Source organism: Macrosteles quadrilineatus, unplaced genomic scaffold, assembly GCF_028750875.1.
Source record: "Macrosteles quadrilineatus isolate MER2022 unplaced genomic scaffold, UCM_ALF_1.0 Scaffold_1__1_contigs__length_201487025, whole genome shotgun sequence".
NCBI classification, from domain to species: domain Eukaryota; kingdom Metazoa; phylum Arthropoda; class Insecta; order Hemiptera; family Cicadellidae; genus Macrosteles; species Macrosteles quadrilineatus.
In genome coordinates this window covers 20,822,357-20,835,461 of record NW_026542594.1, presented here as the reverse complement: position 1 = coordinate 20,835,461, position 13,105 = coordinate 20,822,357, and the positions used below count along the sequence as shown (strand labels likewise).

The window sequence follows — 13,105 nt, the reverse complement described above, 5'->3', positions numbered from 1 at the left end:
ACAAAGCTGTGACTCAAGGTCGGCAGTGTACACCAGGAAGAGGAAAGGACCTTAGCAACTGCCCTGGGGAACCCTGGACACTTTTGGTAAAACACTTGAAACCTGATCGTTAACTCGAGTTTATTGTGACCTATTACGGATATAGGAAGAAAACCACTGCACAGATCAACTATCAAAATGGTAAAAACTCAGTTTGGCTAACAGAAGATAGAAACTAACTGAATCGAATGCCTGTGAAAAGTCCAATCCAGCTACAATACTACCCCAATTTATTTTCTCTGTCACTAGACTGAATAAGAATTTGGTCTTCACTTGGCTACTTAGGTGTAGAACTCAATCCTGCTCCTTAAATAAAACAAGATACAAGAGAATGTACAACCCATTTTTATTCAATCATTTTAACTGAATGAAAAATATGTAAACACAAACATAAACATTCAAAAACAATAACATAAATCATGTGGTGTTAAGAAATCATATGTTGATGACAACTGCATGGTCAACTACACACCTCTACCAACTGCTGCAACCACCTAACAAGCACCAGCCTGATTTTTCCCCTTTTTATGTTAAGTTCACCCCAAAACAGAGTTAGCGACAATTAGAATTCATATTTATCAAATGTTGTGAATGATTACCAAAATTAAAACAGTGTATTTGGTTTTACCTAATCACCACGGGATTACAAAAAATATCTCAAGTTTATACAAAATAATAAATGCGTTGAATTGTTTGCTAATACTATAATTATTTACACACTTAATATTGTTACCAATTGACGACATTGAAATGGATACAATTGAAAACTACCAATCGGTGATTCTAAACCACATATGCTATAGACAAGAAAACACAATAATTTTCATGTACGAAACATATAACAATTAATAATTTAACAAATAATATAACATTTACTTACATGAACGTCCAGACACACAACACAATAACAGGTGGGACACAAATTATGGTAGGCCTTTCATTTCCCGCAAAAATCATTTGATCGATGATAGCAACAGATGAAGTGAAATTAAAAGAGCGGTTCTGTACTAGTTGGCGACGATGAAAAAGACTTTTTCCAAACTGTTTTTTTTTTTTTTTTTCAACGCGTCGCAATTATATCTCTGCGGGATATAGGCTTTTGCGATTACTGAAAATCAAATTGATACCAACTAGTACCGCGACATCGAAGAATTTGCACTGCTCCGATTAAAAGGCTTACCCTAAAACAACGACACTCAAGGAGCTACACGGGAAGACTGGGGTGATTCACTCGTTAAGAGCTTGGACGATGCGAAGGATTGTGGGTACTGTAATACGAATACGTCGTACATCTGTGGTCAGCTGATCTTTGATTTCGCGCGGCGATTTGAATTTGAGGTTTCTTACCTTAAATTCGGTACACTCCTCCTGAGTTGTTATGGCTTGTAGTTTTTGTGTTACTAAATATCAGTGAGTGAGTGGTATTTGACTTTTATAAGATAGATAGATAGGTAAACTGTTGTGGTTTGCTTGTTTATGTACATATTTTAATCAAACTTGGCAAATCTATTTATTTATTACTAAGCTATATTTTTTAAAAGTTTTACTAAAAAACACACCTGAAAGTAAATCAAAGAAACTTTTTATAACACTTGAATGTCATTCACCTACAGTGTCTGATGATGATTGGAGTCCCCAATCGAAATCGATCACCACTTACCATCTTTTATGTATATTTACCGTCTTGTGAGTAACAGTATAAGAGTAAATATATGTTTTAAGTGTTAATTTACTTTCCGTAAATTTAATAACACTTACAATGCTGATCAAGAAGTTGTATTTAAAAAACACACTCTTCTTTACCCTCCCTATAGCAGCAAACATAGGTAGGTACACCCTAATGTTATTGAAATTCATTTAATTAAAAATCAAATCAGGCAAATGGAAATTCACTTAGTCTGCAGGTTTGCTGCGGCGTGGGTATTGTTATTTTTACATAGTAGTCTAAGAAATATACAAGAGCTTTATGTCAATTTCCGTCTAACTGTCATTGAGTCAGTAATGACAAGATGTCAATTTATGTTACCTACTCCAGGAAACCTAGAGCATCGAACTAGAAAAAATTCATTTTCCTGTGTTTACTAGATTGGTGAGAATGCTGTTTCGGGAACTCATGCAAGTTTATCCCACCCTACACCTTTAAACTAAATTTCATCAAAATCCGATGTATATACATAAATAAAAATCTGAACGAATGATGATTTTGGCCTCTGGGGACATCAAAATGAAAAAGTAAATTGGTTCCTGGCCTGCTAAAAACATTAATTTATTTGTTTAGAGTTTCATTTATCAAATAGCGATCAGCTGTTTGGAGTGAAAGATTCTTTTTGCAATCAGTAATTGGAATGTTTTTTTAAATAGCCATGACACCACTGGAGTATGTCCAAAGACACATAAGTATCACAAGCCACAGACGTCTGCTCTACAGCAGAGTGTTCAACAGACACAAGAAGCAGATAGATCTAGAAGATACAGAGCAGGAAAACACTCACAGGACACTCTCTGGCAAGGTAAATATCAAATTAATTTAATTTACCCCTTGCTTTGCCGGATTCATTCCATGCACAGGCCTCTGTGGCCCATGTGGATGGGCAAAATGCAAGTTAACAGCATCTACGTGATCTTTGAAGCAAACCTCTTTGAAAAAAGCTTTATTTTTTGCAGAATATGACAGTAGCCTTGGGTGAGATGATGGGTCGACCATTCACAGAAGAAGAGGCTGTTTGGTTTCAAGAAATAGTTGGCTGGAAAGATGAGGACTGGATAGATTTCCGAACTTGGTGCGGCATATGTGCTTTGTGTGAAAGAATATTGGGTATGTGAGTAAAATATCGTTGATAATCATGAACATCCCACAGCAACAACACTTCTTTTACCATGCCATAAAAAAAGACACAGATAAAAATATGTTCAATTAATTGGAAATTACAAACTCCAAGCACCCTCTTTAAAGAGTCCTTGGAACCTAGCTGTTTCAACAAATCCAAGATGGCCGTCAGCTTTCAAGGACTCTTTTGGAAAACAATTATAAAACCAAAACAAACATTTCTAATTCCACAGTGCACTAGATATCTAAATTACAATAAGGTTGGTATTTGAAAACATATTTTTAGATGGTAAATAGCTCTTCAGCGGCTCTTAGAAATTAATCCAAAATGGCCACCAGCCTCCAAGGACTCTAAAAGAGTCGGCAGGAGTAAATAATTTTATCTCTCTTGACTACAGCGCTCCAAAGCCTGTAGTAACCCAAGAAACAGCTGCAGTACTACGTGCGGCCGTAGTGCAAAATAGTCCTCTCCCGCCATCATTCAAACAGTCTCGAACAACTGAAGCCACTTGAGGGGCCGAAGGTCCGCTAGGGATGCACGGTCATTAGCCTCAAAAATCAATACAAACAAGAATTAATCAATTTACGATTCAAACAAACTGCTAAATGAGGGATAGTGATGTATTCATACGCAGGGACAGAATTCTGCTGTTGAATTTCACAAATGCCAGGCAAAACAGTGGTTGTTCGAGCGCCGACCAGAAAAAACATGCGTTCATGTTGAAGCATATTAATCATGCACCGTAAACTTAATTACCGAGCAGAAATTTTTAAGTGATTCTTAAATATATTTTCCGTGTGAATTGTCTTTCAAATTTTTAAACTTACGTTTTAAAGGTTGAAAAAAATCATAGTTTAAGTCAATATATTTATGTACTTATACAAAATAATAAAAATTAGAATAAAAAGTAAAATGAGATATTTTGCAACTTTTTACCTTAATAAACAATGCCGTAATATGCTACAACCATTAACATTGCCGTTATGGGCAGAAAATCCATGATGACCGGCGGTCCTGCTGACTCTTTAAGTCAGCCTATAGTTATAGTATGTAATGATTGGAGGTGTTGTTACAGTAGACCCCCTCTTAACCGACCTCGTATTAACCGATAACCGGATTATCCGCCTTTGATCGTAAAATAATATAGTTCGGTTTAACCGCCGCTTTCTAGGAATCTCGGCATTTCTGCTCCCGCGCTGGGCGATGAGAACTGAACCATACGCTTGTCTCCACAGGATTGACTAAGAATAAGTTATTTTGTATTAATCACAAAAAATATAGCATATTGTCAGTTTGTCACCATCGTTTGTAGCGCGAGCACATCTGATCAGATTTGTTATCCGTGCGGCAAATTTATAACATCGTAAAGTGCATTATGATTTTGAGAACTGATTATCTTATTGCTGGAGTAAACAAAGAACGCAACTTGTAGGGAGGGCAGGGAAGGGAGGTTAACAACTCCAAGGTCAAGATAGTTTTGTGCCTCGAGCCTCCAGTGAGAGGCTATAAATAAACATCCTGTCTTGTAACAAAATGGTTGCTTATATCTCTAATTTCGACAAAAGGCTCTGTACTGTATTACGATAATAATAATAATAATAATCTTTATTGTCATTCAGCAACATAAAATTACAATAGACAACGTCAGAAGTCAGGACACAAATATGACATCATGCTTAAATCTATATCATCTTATGAAGCATTGAACATTTTGTTACATAAACTGTACATACAGGCCTAATATTTAAATTTAAAATTCTAAGATTGAATGCTTTTACACAAATTTATAAAAAACTTAAGTAAATAATACTTCAAAACTAAACAATTTGTAAATATTCAGGAAATTTGTAAAAGATTTTTGGTTATGCAGGCTGCCTCGTAGTGGCCAATAGTGTTAAGAGTTCAGAGTAATCATTTGTGTTTAAAAAATTTTCTATAGAAAAAAAGGCTTTGCTAATTAGCCATCTTGATAGTGTTGATTTGAAAAGGTTTATGTTATCAATTTCTCTAAATGGAATGGGAAGTTTATTGAAAAGTTGTAATTGTAAATATTTATGGTTTTTTGTGAATTTTGAAAGTCTAACTGGTGGGATGTACAGGTTGTTTGATTGTCTAGTTGAGTGGTTATGTATTGAGTGACATTTAGTAAAATTTTTAATGTTTTGTTTAACATAGACTAAATTATTAAAAATATAAATACTTGAAAGTGTCATTATATTATTATTTATAAAGAAAAGTTTGTAGTTGACTTTATTTGGTATATCAAACATGATCCGTAGGGCTTTTCTTTGCCAAGTGAACACCCTGCTGGCCCCACAGCTATTTCCCCAGAGAATATTTCCATATAATAAGTGCGTATGAAATAAACTATGGTAAACAGAAAGAAGTGTGTGATTTGATACACAGTTTTTTTTAGTTTTCGCAATAAAAAACAAACTCGTGACAACTTAGATATTACATTGTTGGTATGTTCTTCCCAAGTTAATTTTTTATCTAAGAAAATACCTAGCAATTTAACAAAATCTGGATTTTCAATTTGGTTTCTACGTAGTGTAAAACATATTTTCTCTGTCTTATCACCATTAATTTCAAGAAAATTACTCTTAAACCAATTATTACCAATATCGATCATGTTATCAATTCCATGGATTGCTGTGTTAAGATTGTCAGAAGGCCAAATAAACTATGTGTCGTCTGCATATAGAACTGTTTTACAAGGCATAGCATTTGGCAAATCATTAATATATAATATAAACAATACTGGCCCAAGTACTGACCCCTGTGGCATCCCAGCAAGAACCTCTTTAAAAGCTGATGTTTGTTTTCCGGAAGCTACATATTGTTGTCTGCCACAAAGGTAGGTTTAAAAAAATTTAGTTCCTGGAGTTTTATACCATAAAAATCCAATTTCCGCAAAAGTATGGTGTGCAGCACTTAGTCAAAGGCCCTGCTGAGATCCACAAGGGCCAGACTCAGATAGTTGCCAGATTCAAATGTATCCAGAATATCTGACACTATGGATTCAACAGCTTAAGTTGTGGAGTATCCGGGTCGAAAGCCAAATTGATTGCTATTCAGAATTTTATTATTTGATAAAAAATCAAAAAGCTGTATTTTAACACAATTTTCAATTATTTTTGAAAAAACTGGAACCATTGAAATGGGACGATAATTGGAAACAGAAGATATATTTCCTTTCTTGAAAATTGGCACCGTTTTGCATATTTTCAGACAACTTGGAAATGTGGAATTTAATAAGGCAATATTTACTAAGTAAGTTAAAAAGGTTATAGAATGTATGGAGAGCCCCTCACGCCGAATTAAGAAATTTTTTTTATTTTTATATAAGACTAATTTTACAATTATTAATTATAAAATTAAACTCTCATCACCTAACACAACCAACCAAACTTGCTGATAATATAAAATACCCCCGCCATTATTATATTATCAGCAAGTTTGGTTGATTGTGTTTGGTGATGACAGTTTGATTTTATAATTAAAAATTGTAAAATTAGTCTTATAATAAAAATAATATAATTTTTCTTGTCGATGTGATGGCCTCTCGCGGCTCGCTCAATGCCTGACTCCTTCACAGAAGGGGTTCACATCGACTTCTGAACAGGCGCTTTAGACACGCTAGTCTCGGCGCACAGTGTCACATTTTGATGTTGCTCCTACTCGGACAGTTGAAAACTCGGACAAATGATATTTTGATATTTTTTTTAATAACTTAAAAACTCGGACAAATGAAAACTTGGACAGTTGATTTAACGAAATATTATTATTATTTAAACCATACTCGGACAGTTGAAAACTCGGACACTTGATATTTCGATATTTTTTAAAATAATTTAATAAACTCGGACAAATGAAAACTCGGACAGTTGATTTATCTAATTATTATTAGTTATTTATCAAAACTCGGACAGTTGAAAACTCGGACAAATGATTTTTCAAATATTTTGTAATTTTTAACAAACTCGGACAGTTGAAAACTCGGACAAATGAACCTCACCCCAATGTAATAGTCATTAAATTCGTCAGCTGTAATTTGAGGATCTGACTTTTCACTTTTAAAAAATAAACCACTTTCTGACTTAACAACTTTCCATGCAGCCTTACATTTGTTTTGTGAACTATCAATAAATTCCTCATTATATTCAATCTTAGCAGTTTTAATTCTAGTTTTATATTTGTTTTTGTAAGTTGATAGACATTTTTTTAGGATGTCATTGTTTTGATAAGCTGGTATTTTAGTCAAATCCTTGAGGAGTAACAGAGTATCCTTCATTTTCTTAAGTGACTCATCAAACCACAGGTTATTTTTTGAACTAACTTTGTAGTCCTTTCTTACTCTCTTAGATAGTCTATGACAGTGATAGTTGTAACAATTCTGAATACAGTCAATGAAACATTTAAAAGCAACATTAACATCAGCAATCTGAAAAACCGGCTCCCAATTGATGACACTTAAACTATACAAAAACATATTCTTTCTTTTGTTAACAATCTAAAAGAAACTTCTTTGACTATATCAGGCACATATAAACTACTTGAAAATGCAAAATGTAAAGTAGGGTGTATTGATGGATTTGGAAAACATCAATTAATACATTACAGTACTAAAGTTAATAGGAATTTGTATTGACTCTTGCCTAGTACTATAATATATTCCACTGAAAGTAGGCCTATTTGACTTAACTGTGTTTTGTGTTTATTTGTGACTTTTCTATCAATACGAAAAAGGAGATAAGAGTACCGAAGCTTATTTCATCAAGTATGACTTCAAAATAATGATTATATAATTCCAAATGAGTAGCACTTCATCATGTTATGATTTTAGGGATTGCCCGTTTTAACCGAGCTTTTGAGTTATCTGACCTAGGTCCGGTCCCATAAGGTCAGTTAAGAGGGGTCTACTGTACCACAGACTTTTTGAACAGCATAAATCTAAAAGATATATTTTTAGTAATAACTTTAAACTTAACTTTATGACCTATGATTCTTACCTTTTGTATTGTTTTCTAGGCTTAGGCACAATGAAATGAAATTAGCCATGTTATTTGTTTTGTCGATAATTTCATACTACTAGTCCAGGTCCAGTAAATGGTGTAATAAAAGTATTCATCTCATACAGCAGATTTGTATGAACATTTGGATTTAGGTTCTACTAACCCCCTATTTCAAAATCTCCCCTGTCCCGGGGCTGCTTTTCTCCTTAGGGCCGGATGCCAAACTGACAATAATTATTATTATAAAAAATAAATATAAAGGTTTTTAAAAAGGACTTTAAAAAGTTTCTATGATCGTGCTAACAGACAAATGGGCCATTATCAGAACCTTCAGCCTTGATTGGCAAATTGTCCAAAAGATTCCCCCCCCAAAAAAAAAACCACACCAAATGATACCCTTCAACAGCCTTTAGCAAAACTGTTTTTTTGGCTTTTCTTTCCTCGAAAGGGGGGTGGTTGTGACACATAGCGGCACACTATATTTCTTATTGTGTCAGCGCTTCGCGTGGCAGGGCTGCATGTCGAACTCGTCAGCCCACCGCGAGCGAGCGAACGCTTTCCCCCGCCTACTTTTCCAATTCTCTTCCCACTTCTCCCGTCAACCTGAAAGGACTACCACTGAAAATTGGATCGTCTAAAAACCTTCATAAAATGGATGAGTGTAGTTTTTAAGTAAGCGTTATAAATCAAATTGAAATGACAGGCTAGTTAGCAAACCAAAGGTGGAGACCTGCAAGGGTCGCCCCGACATTGGTTATGTAGGAATTATTTAATTGCCGGTAACATGATTTTCCCATTAGGCTTCCACAGTTTATCTCAATAAGGTCATAGTTATTTCAGATTTAGGTAGTACAATCATAACAAAATTATCTCACACATACCGTAGTCATTTTCTAGCTCACAAGTTTTGGAAGTATGGTTTAAGTTAAATTAGTTGTATTAGGATAAATCAAAGCTGGCTATGCAAGCTTCCGGTCTGGGTAAAAGATCTCCGTCCTCTGGTCCCCAACACGTCTTTCATGTAAATCATTTGGTAGCAGATTCAGCACGCTTAAATTAGTCTTACATTTCCATATTACACAATCACACTCACCCCAACAACATCCCCCACATCCCATTATGAAACAGTAGCCCTAAACAGTGAACAATAATTACAAATATATATATATGAAATTGAACGGATGGTGTTTTTGGCCTAAGGACATCAAAATGAAACAGTAAATTGCCGTTTATAACCGTTTACAGACTAAGCCTCAAGATTCTTTTGACATTTTGTCACACTAAAATTTTAAGACAATATCAGACTTAAATCGGGTTAGGCTGTGGTATTAATGGTTATTTTTATAATTTCCAGGTCCCAAGTTTTGCTCTCAACTCCCATCCAGAGAAGCAGATCCTCCAACAGGAGTAGAACAGGCAGACTTTGACTCTCTCAGTAGACGACTTGAGACTCTTAATCCTGATCATAGACTCAAAACTATCCTTATTTCCATAAAAACACTTTGAACCATCTTACTTGAATTCCCATGTAATTATTAATTTTGTACAAGTAAAATTATCATTCCAAACTAGAGTTTACTCAATAATAATGCTTAAAATGTTAAGAAGCATATTTAGTTTGCATTTTGATCTTTGTAGCGGTTTTTCCAACGAGCGTCTCCTATTGCTACTAAAGCCCCTTTCAATGTTACTGTGCCACAATCTCGTGATCCCTTTTTATGTTGCTGTTTAGCTGGTCGATATATGGAACATTTTAAGATATAGGCTACTTACAGTTTAAAGTGTTCAAGTGAACAAACATTTTACATCTAAAAAATAATAACAGTTCTGTTGAACATTCAATAAGAGACTGCAACAATCTTAACATTCAGATAATGGAGGCACAGGGTGATTTTTATTTTAAAACGCAATTCAGGTTAATATAAATGTATAATGTGTCTCACAGGACTTTTAGTTTGGGTTGTGTAAAAAAAACCTGTATAATATTTAAAGGGTAAAAAAAATAACTTGATTTAGAGGGTGGGTCACATTAGTAAAACATAAACAGTGGATCTTGGCTATGTACACAAAAAATCTTCACTATACAAGAGAATAATTTACATTCCAGGTTAAACAATTGATACAGATGTCAGTCCTATCCCTGTCTACTACCACTTATAAGTCTTAACAAAGGGATGTGTTGATTCTGGATTTTTCTTTTGAAGAGTTAAATAGTCTTTGAGGTTAAAAATAAATTTAACATATGTATTTTTTATTTACAATTGTATTAACTTTATTTGGCTCTGCCTTTGTCTTATTATAAAAAATTTAAGTTTGTGAAATTTTGTTTTTATTTTGTTGTGTAATAAATGTATTTAATAACTTTTACTTGCAACTGTTGACACTATTCAATGTATTTCTATGTACAAGATATGAATAAAGTTGTTTTGAATTGGATACAGATTCTCGATTCTCGATAACACAGATTCTTGGACATTGGCATCGTTATCGACATTGGGTATTGGTAATCATTCGTCAAGGGTCTATACCAATACTCAACACATATGTGAAGTTCATGCGATTGAAAATTCTTGGTTTTGGTACAATCGCAGATGATGACAAAAAGATTTCCTTGACCGCAGCAGACAAAGATGATGTCTACATGGTCACGAAAGATGAACAAATTTTTTCCCATGACTGCGATTAGGACCATAATATTTCCGTGACCATAGGAGACAATGATGATGTTTATATGGGTGCGGGAGATAACAATTTTTCCACTGTGGAAGATGATTCGTATCTTCACGACCATGAGAGGAGTTCAGAATTTTACCTCGATCATGGAAAACGGTATTTCCGTGACAGATATAGATATTCAGGTTTTGCCAGTGTCGCGGGAGACAATGCTGATGTTTCTGTTATCTCAAGAGATATTCAGGATATTGCAGGGATCGCTAGAGCCAATGATGATCCCATGACCGCTGGATATGTTCAATATTGTGTCGCCATAATGGAAGACGGCTTGGTTTTATATTGATTAGTTAGAATTTGTCATTGCTGCTTTAATTTTTTACTCTCTTCAAAAAACACCTAATTACCCCAAAATTACTTTACACAATACAGAGGCTGGTGTTGTATGACAAACCCATTTAGAAAATTCGGTAAAATAAACAAAATTTGTAGGTATCGATATTGAGAATTGATTTTTCAGGTATCGGAATCGAGAATCAACAAATTTTTGTTTTGACACATAATTATCTAGTTTTACAAAAACACACAAGCCACACATTGGTTAGTAATAAAGGCGAACCAATGTGTGCTAATTGGAGATGTTAGATGAACTTTCAAACATTTTACAACTAATCGTTGGAGAGGAACATAACTCAAGTTTCTGTAGTCAAGTCAGTTTGGTCACAAACCTGATGAATCACTTCCAGATGAAGACAGTATTTGAGTCCCGCTCTACTTGGTCAAGCAGATGCCTAGTTTTTAGTCCTATCAGACAACACAGCTCATCCACTGAATGTAGACCAGTGAAGTGTGTTTGTAGAGGACCAGTTGGACATTCAGTAACAACCACAGGAAACTGTAAAACAATCAGGTTATATCAAATTATGAGAAATATGTTAATAGTGATAGCTGAAAACGGCAAGATGGCGGCTAGTGACGCAACACCTAATAATTGTGGCTCTTGTAGTATAAAGTTAAATACACGTAGTAAAGCGATAATAAACATTTAAAAGTGTTTTGGAAAGTGTCAAAAGTCTTTTCATATTAGTTGCTCTCAAATCTCTGAAATGGATTATAACAATTCCAAGTCAATTAATGACAGTTTCGTGTGGCTTTGCCCGGACTGTATCTCATGGTTTGACTCTGAGAAAACAATTTCTTCAGTACTTCATGACAATAAAATTGAAGACAACGAGAAACCTCTGCTGTGAATGTTTTATTTATATAAAAATACTAACTGATGAAATTTCTAATCTATCTGCTAACTATAAAACCATGTCTGAAAATGTGAATGCTTTGGGTTCTAAGCAAACCACAATCAAATCAATGCTACATACACATACTGATATTGTCGGTGACATAGTCCATTTAGGACAGCAAAATAAGGCTAAATCTCCAGTAAAACCATCAATAAATTCTACTCAGAAGTCTCAGGAGTCATTTAATGTAGCGAAGATGATTGAAAATGATAAACACAAGGAAACCCCTGACCTAGGCCTATTCTCTAGTCCTGGAACCTCTGAAAATAATTCAACTGTCATAGATTCACACCCTACCCAGGCTGAAGAGATACTTTTGCTAAATGAGGAAAATTTCCCAAACCTAGGACAATGGATGGAAAGTTCAGCGAAATAAGTACCGCCGAAAAGGACTAGGCCTTTCACATAGCACTAACTCCAATACTGCTAGAGTCTCTGATCGCAAAGGCTGTGGCTCCAAGCAAGATCGTGATTCAGACCAGGTGTCAAATTCTTTGTCTTCACACCAGAAGAAGTCTAAACCTCAAGAAGAGTGGTACAGTGAAAGGGAAACTTAACTCTAGATCCAGACCTAACCTAAACTCTGCCCCTGTAATAGTTGGAACTTGTGAGGATAAAACTCTATCAGGTAATAAAAAAAAAGCTTGGTTTCACTTGGGTAGGCTAAACAATAATACTTCTACAGAGACAGTGAAACAATTCGTGACTACAAAATTTACAGGCATCTCTCCTGTTGTAGAAAAACTAGAGTCAAAAGGACCTAACGCTAGCTTTAAGATAGGTGTAGCTTTTGATCGAAAGGATAAACTGTTCCAAAGTGCCTCCTGGCCAAAAAATGCTATACTAAAATGTTTGTTAATTCAGGAGAGCCCCAGCCAGCCTTATAACATAGGCCCTATAGACAGTATCTTATCACTGTAATATTGCAAATTATACTAGCAAAGATAGGCCCAGGTCTACCCTGTAGTGAGCTGACAGACCTATCAGCTGACAGATGTTTTAAATAGTTTTATTGAATTTTGGTTGCTAAGAAGAGAAAAATAAACAAAGAGACATTCTTTTAGGCTTTTCCAACAAAAGTGGTTCATTTTTATTTGCTCTAAAAAATTAATTGTTAATTACTTTTAAAAGTATGATAAATTAAACAATAATATTTAGTGGAAACCTCTAAACTTGTATTTATGGTATTTCTCCTACTTAAATGAGGTTCTTTTCACTAAAATAATAATGGATAGTTTTGCGCGAGGTTTCTCGT

At 34.7% G+C, this 13,105-nt stretch overlaps 2 protein-coding genes across 5 annotated transcripts in view; one reads left to right on the top strand and one right to left on the bottom strand.

The window, feature by feature from the left end:
- The window catches only part of LOC129004850 (uncharacterized), a 94,850-nt gene extending 84,590 nt beyond the window's left edge, over positions 1–10,260 (top strand). For 3 of the 4 annotated variants that reach the window (XM_054433533.1, XM_054433541.1, XM_054433524.1), the window contains 3 exons: positions 2,401–2,549; positions 2,704–2,854; positions 9,237–10,260. In XM_054433533.1, the coding sequence (XP_054289508.1) occupies positions 2,401–2,549; positions 2,704–2,854; positions 9,237–9,388 (452 nt within the window). In that variant the 3' untranslated portion in view covers positions 9,389–10,260. Of the gene's footprint in view, positions 1–2,400; positions 2,550–2,703; positions 2,859–9,236 lie in introns of all 4 variants that reach the window. The other variant, XM_054433550.1, reaches the window with a different exon arrangement.
- The window catches only part of LOC129004872 (GATOR complex protein NPRL2), a 74,551-nt gene that overhangs the window by 7,921 nt on the left and 53,525 nt on the right, over positions 1–13,105 (bottom strand). The window contains exon 9 of the mRNA XM_054433561.1: positions 11,281–11,447. Within this exon, the coding sequence (XP_054289536.1) occupies positions 11,289–11,447 (159 nt within the window). The 3' untranslated portion in view covers positions 11,281–11,288. The remainder of the gene's footprint in view (positions 1–11,280; positions 11,448–13,105) is intronic.